The 18,390-nt window shown below is 39.5% G+C and overlaps 1 protein-coding gene across 2 annotated transcripts in view; it reads left to right on the plus strand.

Moving 5' to 3' along the window:
• Positions 1–18,390, plus strand: part of Peak1 (pseudopodium enriched atypical kinase 1) — a 233,758-nt gene that overhangs the window by 185,611 nt on the left and 29,757 nt on the right. For both annotated transcript variants that reach the window (XM_052188279.1, XM_052188278.1), the window contains exon 5: positions 5,834–6,015. In XM_052188279.1, coding sequence (XP_052044239.1) covers positions 5,834–6,015 — 182 coding nt within the window. The remainder of the gene's footprint in view (positions 1–5,833; positions 6,016–18,390) is intronic.

The following is an 18,390-nucleotide window of genomic DNA, read 5'->3' on the forward strand; positions in this document are numbered from 1 at the left end:
TATCTGTTTTTTATTTTTTATGTGGACCCCATAGAGTGTCAAGAAATATGAGCCTATTTCAACACTTTGCGCCTGCCTGCAGTATCCTGTGTGCACTTGGTTTACACACAGGAGCTCCTTGTGTTTGACCACATTCTGTTAGACAGTAGCAGGACCTCATCCAATCTCAGTTAAAGGTTAATCTCGGTTCAGGATAAGAAGTTTGACGTTTCAAAGGCTGTGGAAGCTTAGTAGGAAATTGGATGTACTAGATAGCGATCAATAGATATGTCTTCCCACCTGAGAATGCCAGTGATTGAGAAATGTGGCCAAATCAAGTTGATGACTTAGAGACCAAGGTAGCATTAAGAAATGTCACCATGATGGGGGTCCTAGAAGTAGATATATATATATTAAAAAAATTACTTTGGGTGGGTTTTCCCCTGTCTTCCCTACCAACAGGTTTTAAAATCATGGGTCACAATGACTCCTTGAAGGTTGATGACTGATCCCACTTTTGCAAAGGCCATTGTCCCTTGAAACCCTAGAAGTGAACGGCCCAAGAGACCTAAAACAGAACCATGAAACATTCCTCTGATGTTTGGATTTTAGGAATTAGAGTCTTTAAAAATTGCATTAATTTATTGGTGGTTTTGAGCATGTAGAGACATTTGTAGCAGCTGAAGAAAGCTGACAGGTAAAATATAGAATGCTGTTTGCCCCCAAGAGACAGGCAGTCTCAAATAGAACTCTGGTTTCATTAACTGCCCTTCTGAAGCAAGCTGAACAAAGGTGGTTGGATTTGAAACTTAAAGAGGAACTAAAATTATGGAAATATTTAGATACAGAAAGGCCTTTAATCTGTACTGATGAGAAATTTGATTTGTCTGTTAAAAGGTACATTCAGACATTTAACAGAATTCTTACAAAAATCTGTCTTGAACAAATTTTCCAGGGGAAAAAAAAAGATTATTTCATTTGATGCTGTAATGATTAATCCTCCCACCTGGCTAAAGCAAGCGAGCCTTCACCTGGGAGATTGTCTCCATAACTTTGAATTATGTATGAATATTACAGGCTGATGAGATTTAACCTTCAAGGGATTTATTAGATAACAGACAGATCTGTAGCAGTGTGTCTGCTGCTTTTGAACACTTTACATTCATTCTACAAATTCAGAAGAATAATCTCTGTAGCAAATATGACAGTTTTTTAAGTGTTAGGTCAAACATCAAATTGCAATTAAAAACACCCTTTAATGAAAAATTGGTTAAAGATTTTAGGTACAGTCACCTCTCAGGATCTGCTGGGGGTTGGTTTCAAGGTTTCCTTGGATACCAAAACAAATTCTTTGGATGCCTGATTCTCTCTGTAAAATGATACAGGGTTTCCTCTACATATAACCTCTTCTAGACATTTTATTTTGTTTTTTCTTAGGACAAAATCTGGTCATCTAACCTGGGCAAACCTTATGTTCACTATGTAACTTAATCTGGCCTTGTGCTCTCAGGTCAAGTCCTCCGGTTTCAGCTTTCTGAGGGCTGGTCTCACCGAAGTATCCCACCATGCATGTCTCTTTATAGACTTTAACTTCTTTCTTGATCACTTATCATAGCCTAGTCTAAGGTAAATGCTGTGTGACTAGTATTTTTCTGTTTTATTTAAGAAATAATGGGAAGAAATATAGTGTGTACGTTCAATATTGGTCCACTTTTTTCCTGGATGTTTTCTATCTGAGCATGTAGGACCCAAGGATCCCAAGTGCTAGCTGTGCAGTTGGATGCACATCACCTTCCATTATGAAAATAGAATGATTACTGATGGGCCACAGAGAGGCTAAGCCAGTTTTGACAGAACCTGAAGATTAAGGACTTAGATATCATTAGCATAGTTATTACAAACTCTCCACCTTCTGTTACAGGACTAGAGATTCTTTGAAAGGAATTTAAATAGCAGAACTATAAAAAGCTCTCAGGCCATTCATTACTTAAACATAGTCTTGTTTTATAAAAATGAATATGAAATTTACTTACCTTGAAAAAATAACCTAGTTGGTCATTATTTTATGATTTTAACACATGTTAGCCTGTAATAAGACTTTCAAATTATATTCTTTATGATTTTCATTTTGTAGCACTTTTCCCGTTGTCTCTTGAATGAGATGGCGAGTTTTCATCATTTCTGTTATCTCCTTCCTCATAGAGTCATTAGTTCAGAAGAGCAAAGTACTAAGAAAACAACTGCCAGTGTCTAATTTCCGCACAAGTGTCCCATAACATTACACACATCTCCCCATGAAACGGTGGTGAGACGTCCTGTCAGGAGATAAAGCCTGTGTGAAGGATCACTTTAGAATTTGAGATTTTCTAATTATTTTAACCATTTGTTTTCTTAAGAAATGATCCAAACTCCTTTATGCAATCAATGTGCCCACTCTGACACTAAGAGGCAGATTTTCCTGTCTTCTCCTGACTGCTCTGTCTCTTCCTAATGTTTACACTTAGGAATGAGTTGCTCTGGCTCATGCTGCCTCAGTTCTTCAGTTTTTAGTTTCTGTGGCACTACCCACGTTTCAACTCTTAGAACCTCTCCTTTACTTTTATAATACAAAGAGCAGTTCTGTCAAACATTAAGACATGACATATCATTGATGGATTTTTAAAGTTCTTACTCCTCTTAAGACTGTCACTGTAAATGCAGGTTAAACATTTCAGCATACATTTGCAAATTCATAAAACTGTTGCATAGATTTCTATAGTTGACAGTTATTTTAACTGGTAACCTTATATACCAATGCATTCTAACCTGTTATGTAGTTATATAGTCTATGCTGCCCTGGTCCTCAAAGGGTTAATAAATCTAGCTTTCATGCTTAGCTCCCCAGAGGTAATTTGGCACATTTCCAAGACCAAGCCCCTATAGTAAAGGCCAAGGTGCAGTGGGTGTTACTGAGGTGCAGGATTCAAGTGTCTTGGCATGGCTGGTTCAGCTTAGAACTCATCAGAGCTCAGTGGCCTCTGCTCGGTCGGTTCCAGACCATGGCTAACAGGTTTGAGGAGACCCTGTGAAAATGTCCTTCAATGGGGAATTGTGTGAGCCAGTACAGCGGGTGAGTCTTTGGTATTTCTTGCTTTTTAGCATCTGTGTCTTATTTGTCCACACCCTTAGAGCAAAGTTCTGTATTATGTATGTGGACCAGGCCCAGGGATCCTAGAGGTTAACAACAGCTGCTCTTGCAGTGGTTTTCACCATAGCTGATCCCCGGCACCAAGGCAGAAATGAAGGAAAGGCAAGCACACAACTATAAACCCATATCTGGCCTAAACAGTGAGCTCCAGGGTGAGGAGAGACCCTGTCTGCAAGAACAAAAATATGGTAGAGAATAGCAGAAAAAGACAGCTGACATCAACCTCTGTCCCCCAAAGACACCTGCACAAGCAGGTACATATACACATTCATGAGCAATATATAAATAAATAAGCGAACTAGAAAAAGAAAAAGAAAAAGGACCAAGAGCAAGAGATTAGGGATCCCTAACAGCCTGTCTGGCATTGAATCCAGGACCTAGCATATACTAGACAAGCATTTTGTTTGTTTGTTTTGTTTTTTTGGATTTGGGTTTTTTGTTTTGTTTTGTTTTGTTTTGTTTTGTTTTTGAAACAGGATTTCTCTGTATAGCCCTGGCTGTTCTGGAACTCACTCTGTAGACCAGGCTGGCCTCAACTCAGAAATCTGCCTGCCTCTGCCTCCCAGAGTGCTGGGATTACAGGTGTGCACCACCACTGCCCCGCTAACAAGCATTTTCTTACAAGCTATTCTCAGTCCATTTTAAACTTCTTTTATTCTGAGACAGCCTTGCTCTGTTGCCCAGGCTAGCCGTGTAGTCATACTGGAGCCCAGGCAGGCCTTGAATTGGAAGGAATCCTTTTGTTTTAGACTCCAGAATAGCTGAAGTTATGGACCTGTACCACCAAACCCAGAGGTGACTATCAAGTCTCAGAGCTTTCTCTGCCCTCCCAGTGCTGGAATATTCCTCCTGTGTGCAAATTTTTATGGGTTCTGGAAATCTGATGCATGTCCTTTTCTTGCATAGTAAGTACTTTATCCACTGACTAGTCTCTCCAGCCCACAAGTTTCTGTAAGAGATTTTACTTCTGTGTCATTAAAACATACATCAAGTGCAGATAAGTCTAGAAATCTGCTGGCTGCACAACTTCAGAAATAGTTTCCAAGCCAACAGAGCCTGAGGTCGGTCTTTATTCCAGCAGTGTAGAATGAACTGGAAGTTCCATTGTGGGCTCTGACTCTTGGGATAGGAGAAGTGGGAAGGGATTTCTCCTCCAGCAGTCTGCAGGGCAGTCTGTGTAAACATGCTGCCTCTTCTCAGTGGGCAACTGCACTACTCAAAGCCAAAAACCCAGGCCTTCCACACAAAACTGGCTATTCGTTAGAGAGGACATCATAAGGACATGATAACAAGGAACTTGGTTCCCTCGCCTCGGTACAGCCAAAGTGAAGTGACACTTCAAGCCACTCAGAGACACACTTTGCATCAACATTAGATGTAACCAAGTAATGCACATACTGAAGGAGAAAGAAAATTCTCTTTGCTGGGCGAAAGTTAATATAAACTACGTCTAATTTCAAGGTAGCACATTTTGTATAACTAGGAAATACCTTTTCTTCTTTGAGAGGAAAAAATATTCAAGCTTCAACACTCTACCTCCACAGTCAGATGTAGGGTTTCCTGGAAGGACAGTCAGTCTAGCCTATCGGAGAGCTCTAGGTTCAGGGAGAGCCCCTGCCTCAAAAAGCAAAGAGAAGTCACTGAGGACTATTGGTGTCACCCTCTGTCCTGAAGACTGACATCCACACATGCAGCCCCCTCCCTCAAAAAGTTCCTTATCTCATTTCTCTTTGCCTATAAAGAAGTCAGAAAGAATATGGTGGGAGTTGATGGTCTTGGAATACTTCTCAGACCCTGGAACCTTTAAAGACACATGATTCTGAATCTGTCTCATTGGCCAGCAATTGCCAGAGATTGTCAGACTTGGCTGTTTTATCCTCCAGTCGTTAGTGACCATTTGATCGCCTTGTACTTCATGATCATAGAACTGGAACTGTTTACATTAGGAGCAGGGAGCCTGGAAAGAGATGGCCAAAAGTAAGTGAGCTGGCAGTGGTGGCAAAGGGAGAGTGTCGTCTTGAACTGCTTCCTGACCAGCAGGCTGCTCCAGACTTGTTTTCTTGAAGGACATCAGCTAAAGAGTTGAGCTCTCTTCTCCATTTCCCTTCCTCCATTACCATGTAGATGGAAACTGACTTTTCTAGCTTCCTGGCATTAACTTAACAAACCATTAACTTATCCTTTAATCACACAGTATAATCACAATTTTACTCCTAGTTCCTTCTAAATAATTCATTAAATATTTTAACATGTAGCAAATACTATGTGGTAAGTAAAGTAAACAAAGTGTGGTACTTACTATAGTACTAGAGTAGTATTAAGGAATATAATAAATATAGTAAATTCACCAACTGATTTACTAAATTCTTGAATATTTTCCTCTTTAATCATTCATTAGCTTTTTTCGTTACCTATTCTCCCTTAAAAAAATAAATCATGTATGTTTAATGGCCATGGATGAAGATCTCAGATCCTTTCTAGTTAGTTCTGACTATCTTGGACCTTACTATATAAACCAGGCTGGCCTGGAACTCACAGAGAAACACACCTGCATCTGCCTCCCCAGGGCTGGGATTAAAGACCTGTGCCACCACACCCTGCTCTATAAATCTAAATGTTAATAGAACTTTTCAATACAAAGTTGATGGACTGCCTCATTTGTTTCAGTCGTGTGACCCATGAAGTGGCAGAGGAACTTTCTCCTCGGGATCCAAGAACTGCTGTGAAGCAAGATGGCACTTCAGTCACACCAACACTGCCTCCACCTGACCTGGAAAGGGAAGAAGAAAAAGGTGATACTTCGGATCCTACCGACATGAGTCCCTGCAGCGCAACCTACAGCAACTTAGGTGAGTGCAAAGGTTATACAGACAGTACTTAAGCCGTCTTTATGCGCATTACACCATTGGAATTATAAATCTACATTTGCTTCAAAACCTAATATTGAAAAAAATTAGTTTTTACTAGGCTTATTTTAAATGCCTGCTACCAGGAGCCCTGGTCCATGTGCTAAAGGTACTGATGTAGACCTTTCCTTGAAGGATTCAACCTAAAGAAAAGAAAGGAACTTGAATTCAATATAATTTGTTAAATACAATTGCGGAAATACACGTGGAATATTTTTCATGTTATACAAAAAAGGATGTCAAAAGAAGCCTTCCCGGAAATCATCCCTGAGGTGATTTACCTCAGTGTCAGAGGAAAGAAAGAATGTTCCAGACAGAGGCAACGAGTGAACAAGACCATGGAGATATAGAATAGCTTGGTGTCATAGCCATTAAAGTTGCTGCAATGTGGAGCGTTAGATAAGATATATTTCAGGTTAAAAACCTTAGACCTTTTGTTATCTGTGATAGTGACCCTAAAGGGGCTTCAGAAGACAGAATGACATGAGTTAGAATGGGTGCACATAGGCTGTGTGTTTGGTAGCAGATACTGTTACTGCAGGAGTACATGGCAGGATGAGGGGGGCCTCAGTCAAGGTAGGGAGAATAGTGGACAAACTGAAGGAGTATTGGCAAAATATATACAGGATTGGATAATGCAAAGGGTAGGATTTCTGACTCGTATCAGCAGACTCATAGTGTGAGTCCTATCATTGGATGTATTTAGGCAGGGCTGACAGGCAGGCTGTGTCACAGACCTGCAGTAATGTGAAGATGCAAAGAGACTAAACAGGAGTGCTTCAGAGGTGTCTGCAGAGCTTTCTCAGGTCTCTACTTTCTTCACTGATTTTCTGGGATAAACAGTGACTTCTGAGTGACATCCCTCCCTTGAGTATCACAGTTTCTTTCCTTCTGAAAAGGAAAACCTAGAATAGCATAAGGGGGATTGGTGCTTATATCCTGTGGGGAAAAAGATGTGTACAGCAAGGACTGTCTGAGGATCGTGTGGCAGCAAGATTCTCAGGAACCACTGACCCCTGTGTAGAAACCACTGGAGTACGTCTCTGAAGGACCTCATCTCCCTTTTTTCTCATCTCGCTTTTTTGCCTTTTTCCTACATCATGTTATTTTTAAGGAAAAGTGATATCAGAATCAGCTAGTATACTTGAAAATTGAAAATAATAGATTTCTTAATTTATAAGTCCAAAAGATTGAAGCCATAGAAGAAATACTCTAATGTCTGAGAGACTCAGTCAGAACAACCCTCAAGTACTTGAAATTATATTCTACAAGAAAAGACTTCTAACTTCAGCCCCAGTAAACTTTATAGTTGAATGGTTTATTGGACTTTTCTCATTCCTTTATATTTTTAGAAGTACATTGTAAGATGAAGTTTTTACTTACTTCATGCCCTAAAATAGCATATCAGGATTTATATGAGTAGATATCTTTGCTATGCTAAAATTTCTTTCTTAACAGCCTCGATAACACATATCACAGTTGTTAGGAATTAATACTATACCTCTTCTCTTTCTAAAATTCCTATTAACTAGCTTCAATTAGCCTCTTATACCTGGATTCCCAGCCCTTGGGAGCCCAAGCCAGGACAACCGTGACCTTGAGATTAACCTCAGCTTCATAAAAAGATTTTATCCCCCCCCCCCAAAAAAATAAAGAATTAAAAAGAGAAAGTGGGGCACAGTGGCACATGCCTTAATCCCAGCACTTTGTAAGTGGAGGTAGAAAGCTCAGGGACTCTGTCATCCTCAGCTGCAGAGTTGTGACTTTCAGGCCAGGCTGAGCTACATAACCTACCTCAAAGATAGATAGATAGATAGATAGATAGATAGATAGATAGATAGATAGATAGATAGATAATCAAAAATTTTAAAATTAAAAATTTTTCCAAGCTTACTCTAAGTTTAGTTATTTTATTCCTTGGTAGATAAGGAAAGCAAAGCAGAGGAGGTTGAATCAAGATTAGACCAAGTCTTAGGCACTTATGGTTCTGATGCTGTCAGTCATTAAATTCTTGCAAAGTCCTGATGATGGGTTGTGAATTTCAATTATCAACTTTCAGACACAAAATTAAAGACTCCAAAAAATTATAGTTACTTAAGAGTCCAAAAATACAAGATGTCCTGTGGGAAAGACTGATTGCTTTCCCTTGAGTTTAGCTCAGTGGTAGATCTCTTGCCTAGCAATCCCAAGTCCCTGAGTTCAATGCCCAACACCAGAAGAAAGGAAAAAGCATGGGCTGCTTTCCTTTCTCCTAAGTATATGATCCTATGTTACCCAGTCTTCTTTTGGGACTTTGTTGCTGCTGCTATTGTTGTTATTTTTAAAAACAAACAAAAACCTTGCAAGTAAAAACATCATACCCCCAAATCCAGCAGACCTAAAGTCTAGTTGTCCCATTGAGCTTGCAGCCGTTCTGAAGCTGTCCAGCTTCATGGCAGATTTTACACTCTATCAAAAACATTTTGATGCACTTATCAACCACCAAAAAGTGAACAATCCACAGCAGTTAGAGCTAGAAAAATAATTAGCTTCAAGCCTTCTTCAAGTGCTTTAGTAGCTCTGTGCTTGACTTTGTATGGTTTGATATGTGTTTAATTTTTCTGCTTCGGAGGAGTAAGAAGAGTTAAGGCTGATCCCATCGGGTCTAGGAGCCGAGGATTTGGGTTTACTGCCACTTTCCCTGGTGGAACAAGTTCGTAGGTGGCATTTGGAACTCTACTTTTTATGACATTCAGCAAATCATCTCCATGCAGTTTTAAACTCCCCCATTGGGTAATTTTTTGTGATTTAAAGCTCCAGTAACTTTTTTTTTAATGAGCTGGACATGATAACCCATACCTGTAATCTTGGCACTTAGGAGATGGGCATGAGGTCAGGAGTTCAAGGCCATTCTGGGAAACATGGGACCCTATCTTAAAAACAAATAGGGGTCGGGGATCAGGGGAGAGGGAATATGTGCAAATGCTATGCAAACATTAAGGCCTTAGTTTAAATCCCTGATAACCACATAAGAAGCCATACATGCCTGTAACCCCCAGCACTATAGGGGCAGGAACAGGAAGCTTGCTGGGGCTTGCTGCCCACCAGCCTCGCCCTAGGTTTTATGTGAGATCCTGTCTGAATGAAACAAAGTAGGTCATTAGAGCAGACCATCCAAAGTGCTGGAGACTTCACTCTGGATGGCAATCACATGGACCACGGGTGAACTAGCCTTGACCTCATTAATCTCACACAATCTGAATTTTAGGGTGTGTCTGCACCCAAAGCAATTCCCCCCAGACACACACAAGTGATAGAATATCCCTTTTAATTAAGCTTTTAACATTCTTTGTGTATTATGTGTATCTTAAAATGTCTTGAAGAAGGGTCACTGGTTACCTTTTGTGTGGGTGTGTCTGACTACTTTATCATCAGGCTGGAATCAGAAGTTCTACTCAGTTGAAAATCAGCTGATGGGCCTGGTGAGATAACTCAGCAAGTAAGAACACTGACTGCTCTTCCGAAGGTCCTGATTTCAAATCCCGGCACCCACATGGTGGCTCACAACCATCTGTAATGAGATATGACATCCTCTTCTGGTGTCTGAAGACAGCTACAGTGCACTCGCATATAACAGATAGATAGATAGATAGATAGATAGATAGATAGATAGATAGATAGATAGATAGATAGGAAGTCAGCTGATAACTTTAGGTAGCTGATAACTTCATTCGCTTTGTAACTAAGGACTCTATACATTGGTATTTTAAAAGCTCAATCAAGTATCCCTTTACGTATTTTTTGGCTTCCTCATCTTTCTGTATTCTTACAGCCTAGCACATTATCTAAAACACACAGGAGGTGCTAAGAATGTGTTTGAATAAATGAGCTAAAAATGACTGCTGGGTTTGACTTTTGAAGATTCCCAGATGAAAGAAATCTGACTGTTCCCAGGAAAGTTCACATGAGAGACTTTCAAGTCATGGTTTGTGTGCTCTATTAATCTATTGATCTGGCTTATTTTTTCTCCTATTGGACATAATGCATAAGTTTCCTAATTAAGGAACAATATGAACTTTGCCTCTGTCTCCCTAAGAGTCTGTCCAAAAACTTCATTTCAGTTACTTTAAGCAAATTCTTAAAGCTTCCCCCTTTAAACACCAAAGCCAAGCACCGAAGCCTGTGGCACACTGTTTGCCAGAAGAGAGGTGGGCATCCTCACACAACGCCTGGACTGGACTGCTGGTCTTGGTGTGGGTATAGAATACCACTAGAAATGCCTGCTCCTAAGAAGTCATTCTGAGGAGCACCTTACAACTCATCTATGTGTACAATAATTACTGAGCAGAAAGCATTGCAAACACTGGAGTATTAATTATGCAAACCAAAGATGAAAGAAAGAATTACAGTTAAGGGTTGTCAAGATGGCTCAGTAGAGAAAGGCACTTGCCACACCAGGCCAGACAAATCTGAGTCAAATCCCTGGAGCCCACATAGTGGATGAAGAGAACCAGCTCTCTACAGTTGTCTCCTGAGCCCCAAACCTGCGCACATGGGTGTGCACACACATGGGTGTGCACACACATGGGTGTGCACGCACATGGCTGTGCACGCACATGGCTGTGCACGCACATGCGCACACAAGCACATACACACAAAAGAAATAAATAAAAAATACAATAAAATATTTTTTAAAAAATTGCAGTTAAGATTATCTGGAACTTTAAAAAGAAAACTGAAGTTGACAGTTTTGAACATTTGTTTGAGCATTTGTGATTACCTCCTATAATTGTAATTATTTCTATTAAAAGAAATGAATTTTTGCTCCTAAGTTAGTTGCATTCATATTTTAAAATAGTTTTTATATCTGAGAATTAGTTAATAGAGTGCAGTATTCAAATTGCATAGATAACTTACCCCTAAATAAATGATCTGTGGCTTTGGAGAGGTTTTCTGTGACAAGGCGGTATAAACATTGGACCTGTCAGCTGCTACACCACTGGCATTCTTTAAAAGCTGTCTATTTGAGGACACACATTCAAGTGGTCTCTGGAAGCCAGCCAGTTTTATTATTTGACAGGAAGTTGTTGTACCCCATGGCTTGCCAGTTGTTGCTTCTATTTCACTGTGCTCGGTCCCCCTCAGCACAGTAGGAACAGAACGCCTGGCAGAGGAGGTCCTTTCCTCGTAAGCTTCAGAAGCCTACACTGGGGAGCAGGATGCTGGCCCAGCCAATGAGAGGCCCTATTCATTTGACAAAGCTGGTGAACAGAGATATATAAAGTGTAGTACATGTTTCCATGTTTGGATAGGGATGTCTCTTTTTTCCTTTCTCTTCGTACTCTCATGTACGTTACTTACTTTGAGATAGAGGTGTAGATTAGTTATGAAAATTGAAGCTATACTTTAAATAGGAGGATATATTCTGTTAATTGGATCGTTAATACTTCAATTTAGCAAAACAGTTGTTTAATACCAAATGGCTGCAGTTCCAGGTAAGGAGCTGGGAACACGAGCATAACCTGATCTTTTGGAGAGAAAGACACGAGGGTACTGTCCTTTGAGTCCCTGTGATAATTGCTCTGTGCTGAAAGGTTAGGAAAGCTTCTTTCTAGGAGAATCTAGGGCAAAACACTGCAGCTTTTACGAATAGAAAATGGAGAGCACTGAAGACTTTTCAGAAGAGGCATACTCAGGATTAAAGCTCATCCTGGGAGCTCTGGCTGGATCTACTGGAGGCAGTGAGCTTGGTCAGGAAGCCATGCCTTCCTATCTTGTCACTAAGGAGAGACCTGTGATCAAAGGACAGCTCCTGTTTAAATGGGTCATTATTTTAGGGCCCTAAGACTGTAATGCTACCAGATCGCAAGCGTAAACACTTATGGTTTGTTTTTAATGTACCTTTAATATTTCCATCACTATAATAATGTAATTACTATTTTAAGTTTTTCAGTATGCAATCATCTTTTAAAATATTTATTTTAAAAATACTTTATTTCTTGTGTATCTATACCAACCCTGTAAGTTGAAAGAGACATCTATCATTTCTGTTCCCGGTAAGTTTTAAACACCCTTGGAATTAGTCTCATTACATTTTCCCCTTTCCATTGAGTTTTCACCATTTGCTTTGGGAAGGTGATGTGATCCAGGGCTGTCTTCATCTGCTGATCTGAAGGCATGGTTACGTGGAGAGAGATTACAGATAGAGTGCAGAGCTGGAGAAGAAAATAGTAAGGCTTGAGGTTGGTTCAGTCCAAATATTGCCAGGGGGCGTTTTAGCTTTATAGCAGGGCAAGATTTAGATCAATCTCTTTTTCCCCCCTTTCCTTTCCATTTAGAAAGCTGGTATGCCACAAAAATGTAGAATATGTGATGTTTTATCTGCTGCTGAAAACTGAGCTTTGGTGTCTGGATCCCAGAGACTTCAGAAGAATGTGCCGGATTAAAAGTTTAAAATAAAAGCAGCTAAGATGCTTTTAGGACATTGACCCAAATGATCAGAATCTGTGATGTTGTCCCCCTCTCTCTTTTTTGGAGAAAATAAAGCACAAAAACACAAAGCACTTTCAGATTTGGAAGATAGCTTGACCTACTTGCAGAGACTGGAATGCTCCTGGTTTCATTTAGAACAGTTTCTGATTCTCTTGAGATGCCCATGGCTCCCATGAGAGCCTGACTGCTATTGGAGGAGAGGGGGCCCATGTAATTATTTTTATATATTGCTACTCGGGCTGTCTCTTTCCATTTGGAATAACGACCAGCTCTGTTGGTTTTCTGCCCTTCAGTTCAGCAGACGTTTACTGTACGCATGCTGCTTGTCTCGTGCCACACGGAGATTCTGGAAACAAAACAAAGCTGGGCACACTTAAAAAGCAAGAGAGCTAAGAGAATACAGAAGGAAGTGATGGCTTCCATTTTGAAATGAAGAGTAGAAGACATCGAAGAAGGGTTGGGCTGAGCCAAAGACAGAATACACCCTTCCTAAGGGAAAAATACAAAAGTAGAGACATTGGAATGGTGGTTAAAAATGTGTACTGCTTTTGCAGAGGACCTGAGTTCAGTGCCCAGCACCTACAGAAAGTGGCTCACAGCCACCTGGAATTCCTGCTCCGAGGGGCATTTGATGTCTCTGACCTCTGCAGACACTACACTCATGTACACACACATAATAAAAATAATAATAAATTAGAGAGAGAGGGGGAGATTTTAAAAAACAGAACAAGTGGTGGGCTGGAGGGATAACTCAGTTAAGAGCGTTTGTTTCTCTCTCAGAGAACACAGGTTTGGTTCCCAGCACACATGGCAGTCTACAGACATCTGTGACTCCAGCTCTAAGGTCCAATGGCAGGAGTAATTCATGAAGAGTCACTAAGAAATAGTGGTGGGTAAGACAAAGAACCTTGACCAGCTTGTACAAAGTCTGGACTTTATTCTGAAAGTAGTAGCAGACTGCGCTCTCAGCTCTCTTCCCCCTGCCTGATAAGCACTGAAAAGCTGCATGTGATAGGCTGTGCCTTACTTCCTGATTCTCAGATAATTCTTAGGAAGAAAAATAAAGGCCTTTCTGGAACTCACTATGCTGCTCATAGTCACAAGCAATTTCTGGTTTTCCTTATTTGGAGAAATGGTTAGAAAATGGCAGCCCATAAGACCTTTTCTAGGACCTGGATAAAAACTGGTCACGTTTTCTGTCTACATCTGTCTTTCTACGTACCTAGCCACTGATTCCCAGCCATATTCTTGCTTGATCTCATGTATAAAAATAGGAAACAGTCCCTGCCATCAGCAAGCAGCCCAGTATGAAATTCAGACTGTGACACAAGAACAGTATTTTATATATATATATATATATATATATATATATATATATATATATATACACACATACATACATACATACATACATATATACATATATACATATATATGCTTAGAGAAAAACATACACCAGGCATATCTGAGTTCCAAAGGGAGGATCAGTCAGTTTGGGGGGAATAGACTTAAACACTCCCCAGAAGCAGAGTGTTTGAAGGTGAGCGAGGAAGGCCAGGGATATAACTCAGCAGTTATAACTCAGAGTATCCTAGCATGTATGAGACCCTGGATTTGTACTACAGAGGGAAAGAAAGAACCCGAGATGAGACAAGTGAGAAACTTCATCTTGTGTACCATTCATTAGGTGATAAAGATTTGTGCTGTTTCCACTTTGGAGCTGTTATGAATAATACAGTTTAAGCATGTGTTCTGGTTTCTTTATAGAAATATGTTTTCTTTCCATTGGATATCTCTGTAGGAGTGCATATGCTGGCTCATGTGATAACTGTGTTTTTCTCTGAGAAACACTCAGGCTGCTTTCCAAGGTAGCTATTCTAACTTAGATTCCTACTTGTAATGTATTATCATCAGAGTTCTCCACATCCTCACCAGTTGCCTACAGATATTATTATTGTTGTTTTATTCTTATTATAATGATCCTAATAGATATGAAGTATTGTGGTTTTGTGTTACTATTTAATGAGTAGTAATGCTGAGCACCTTTCATATATGTATTGGTCATTCTGATATTATCTTTGGAGAATTATCTTCTGTGAATTTCTTGCTCTTTTTAAAGAGTTTATTATATAGTCTAATTGTAGGCTTATATGCAATGTATATTTTTTCTTCCCTCTTTTGTTTTCCTTTTCATCTCTCTTTCTGTGCTTCCTCCCTCCCTCCCTTTTTCTCCCTTCTGGTGTCTATCCAAGGTCTTGCTATGTAGCAAGGCTGTTCTCAGCCTCCAGAGTACCAGGTTTACAGGTATGTGTGACCATGTCTGAAGTGTTCTTTTTGCTTGTTTGTTTGTTTGTTTGTTTGTTTGTTTGTTTTTGTTGAGACAGGGTTTATCTGTAAAGTCCTAGATGTCCTGGAACTCATTCTGTAGACCAGGCTGGCCTCGAACTCAGAAATCCACCTGCCTCTGCCTCCCAAATGCTGGGATTACAGACGTGCGCCACCACCACCCGGCTTTCTTTTTGCTTTCTGAAAGATACCCTTTGAAGGATACAAGGTTTTATTTTTCTTTTCTTTCTTTTATTCTTTCTTTCTTTCTTTCTTTCTTTATTTATTTATTGAAAAGGGAAGTAAAGGGAAGTAAAAATACTTTATGATAAAATTAAAGATTTACATGGAAAATATTTCAGATAAACATGTTAAAGTTGACAATTTTCACAGAATATTAAGGAGTAAAGTGGTAGACATGTAAAACATTGCTAAATTAATTGAAATATGGGATAGAAACATTTTATGATAGAATTGAAGATTTACGTGGAAAATATTTCTGATAAAATTGTAGAAGAATATAGAAAAACATGTTGGAATTGAAGATTATCGTGGAAAATTTTATATAGATAAAATAATGGTAGGCATAAAAGTATTCCTAAATTGATTAAAAGTGGAATTATAAACATTTTCTGATGAACTTGAAGATTTACATGGGAAATATTTCTGATAAAATTATAGAAATATATAGAAAAACATGTTAAAATTAAAGATTATCATGGAAATTATAGATAAAATGATAGGCATAAAGATAATTCTAAGTTGATTGAAGGTAGAATTATAGACATTTTCAGATAACATTGAAGATTTACATGGAAAATATTTCTGGTAAAATTCAAGAAATAGGCAAACACATTAAAATTGACTATTTCATGAAAAATTTTATATAAAGAATGGTTGGTGTTAAAAACTTTCTGAATTAATTGAAGGTAGAATTAGAAACATTTGTGATAAAATCAAAGATTTACATTAAAAACATTTCTGATAAAATAGAAGTATATAGAAAGACATATTAAAATTGAAGATTATCATGAAAAATAATGCAGATAAAATGGTAGACATAAAAGAAGTTACTAAATTAATTAAAGGGAATTGCAAACATTTTCTGATAAAATTGAAGATTTACATGAGAAATATTTCATTAGTCTATGTCTTTTTTGGGGGGAATTGAGTCCATTGTTAAGAGATATTAGGGAATAGTGATTGTTGCTTCCTGTTATTTTTGATGTTATTTTTATGTTTGTGTGGGTATCTTCTTTTGGGTTTGTTGGAAGATTACTTTCTTGCTTTTTCTCAGGTGTAGTTTCCCTCCTTGTGTTGGCATTTTCCATCAATTATCCATTGTAGGGCTGGATTTGTGGACAGATACTGTGCAAATTTGGTTTTATCATGGAATATCTTGGTTTCTCCATCTATGATGATTGAGAGTTTTGCTGGGTATAGTAGCCTGGGCTGGCATTTGTGTTCTCTTAGGGTCTGTATAAGGTCTGCCCAGGATCTTCTAGCTTTCATCGGCTCTGGTGAGAAGTCTGATGTGATTCTGATAGGTCTGCCTTTATAAATTACTTGCCCTTTTTCCCTTACTGCTTTTAATATTCTTTCTTTGTTTAGTGAATTTGGTGTTTTGATTATTATGTGCCAGGAGGATTTTCTGTTCTGGTCCAGTCTGTTTGGAGTTCTGAAGACTTCTTGTATGTTCATGGGCATCTCTTTCTCTAAGTTAGGGAAGTTTTCTTCTACAATTTTGTTGAAGATATTTACTGGGCCTTTAAGATGTAAATCCTCGGTCTCTTCTATAACTATAATCCTTAGGTTTGGTCTTCTCATTGTGTCCTGGAGTTCCTGGATGTTTTGAGTTATCAGCTTTATGCATTTTGCATTTTCTTTGACTGTTGAGTCAATGTTTACTATGGTATCTTGAGCACCTGAGGTTCTTTGTTCTATCTCTTGTATTCTGTTGTTGATGCTTGCATCTATGACTCCTGAATTCTTTCCAAGGTTTTCTATCTCCAGAGATGACTCACTTTGTGATTTCTTTATTGTTTCTACTTCCACTTTTAGATCCTGGATGGTTTTGTTCACTTCCTTCACTTGATTATTTGTGTTTTCCTGTAATTCTTTAAGGGATTTTTGAGTTTCTTCTTTAAGGGCTTTCTGCCTGTTGACACATGATCTCCAGTATTTCTTTAAGGGATTTTGTGTGTGTGTGTGTGTGTGTGTGTGTGTGTGTGTGTGTGTGTGTGTGTGTGTGTGTGTGTTTCCTCTTTAAGGGCTTTTACCTGTTGACTGATGTCCTCCTGTATTTCTTTAAGGGAGTTTTCCTTAAGTCTTTCTTGAAGCCCTCTATCAGCATCATGAGATACAATTTTAAATCCAGCTCTTGCTTTTCCAGTGTGTTGGGGTATCTGGGACTTGTGGTGGGAGAACTGGGTTCTGATGTTGCCATGTGGCCTTGGTTTCTGTTGGTAGGGTTCTTGTGCTTGCCTTTCGCCATCTGCTGGTAGTTGGTATTCTTGTCTCTGGCTGGAGTTTGTTCCTCCTGTGGGCCTGTAATCCTGTGTCCTTACTCCTCTGAGCTCAAAAGTGAAAGCACTGCTGGGAGATATCTCTCTCCTGGCGAGCTATACACAGAAGACTGTGGAGTTTCCCGGCTCCCCAGTGCAAATGGCAGTGGGTGGGAAGACTTCCTTCCCAGCTGCTCCACTGATCTTAGTTAGGCCCTGTGTGCTCCTAGCTGGGTCCCCTCTAGAGAGAAGGTAGAGATCTCACCTCTGTGCTCAGAAGTGAAAGCCTGCCAGGTTATGCACAGAAGGCTGTGGAGTCTCCCAGCTCCCTGGTGCAAATGGTGGCGGAAAGACTTCCGTCCCTGCTGCTCCACTGATCTTAGCCCCTGTGTGCTCCTCACTGGGTGCCCTCCAGAGAGCCTCAGTCTGATCTGGACACTGGTGAAAGGTCTCTGAACCCAGGCAAGGAAAGGCTCTGACTCCAGTCACTAAGACTCTGGGGTATTCTTTGGATTCTGAGACTTTTTGTACACTCAAATAAATGTATTTTTGTTTTCATTTGTAGCACACTATTTTGTTATGTCATTTTACACTGGGTGTTAGAACCAACCATTTCCCATCCCAAGGACATGGCCATTTATTTCTGTGCTCTGTCACATTTCTGGAATGAGGCTATAGCTCAGTGGTAGAGCATGCTTGAGGCCCTGGGTTAAATCTTCAGCACTGAATAATACAGAGTTGTATAGTTTTAGCTCTTACATTGACATCTTTGGTGTGGTTTAGTTTATCTTTCAGTATAGTGTAAGAAAGGCTCCAACTTAGATTTTGTGCTTGTCTCTTGTTTTCTGCATATGTGTATTCACTCTCAGAGCCCCGTCTGTTCTGTCTTCCACTGAATTGCTTGGACAACCTTTGTCAATATCGTTGACTCCTTAATATAAAGGTGTCTTCCTGACCTTGCAAACAGATTACATTCACCTACAAGTTACCACACCATCTTGATGACTATAATTTTGTA

Source organism: Apodemus sylvaticus, chromosome 7 (assembly GCF_947179515.1).
Source record: "Apodemus sylvaticus chromosome 7, mApoSyl1.1, whole genome shotgun sequence".
Lineage (NCBI taxonomy): Eukaryota > Metazoa > Chordata > Mammalia > Rodentia > Muridae > Apodemus > Apodemus sylvaticus.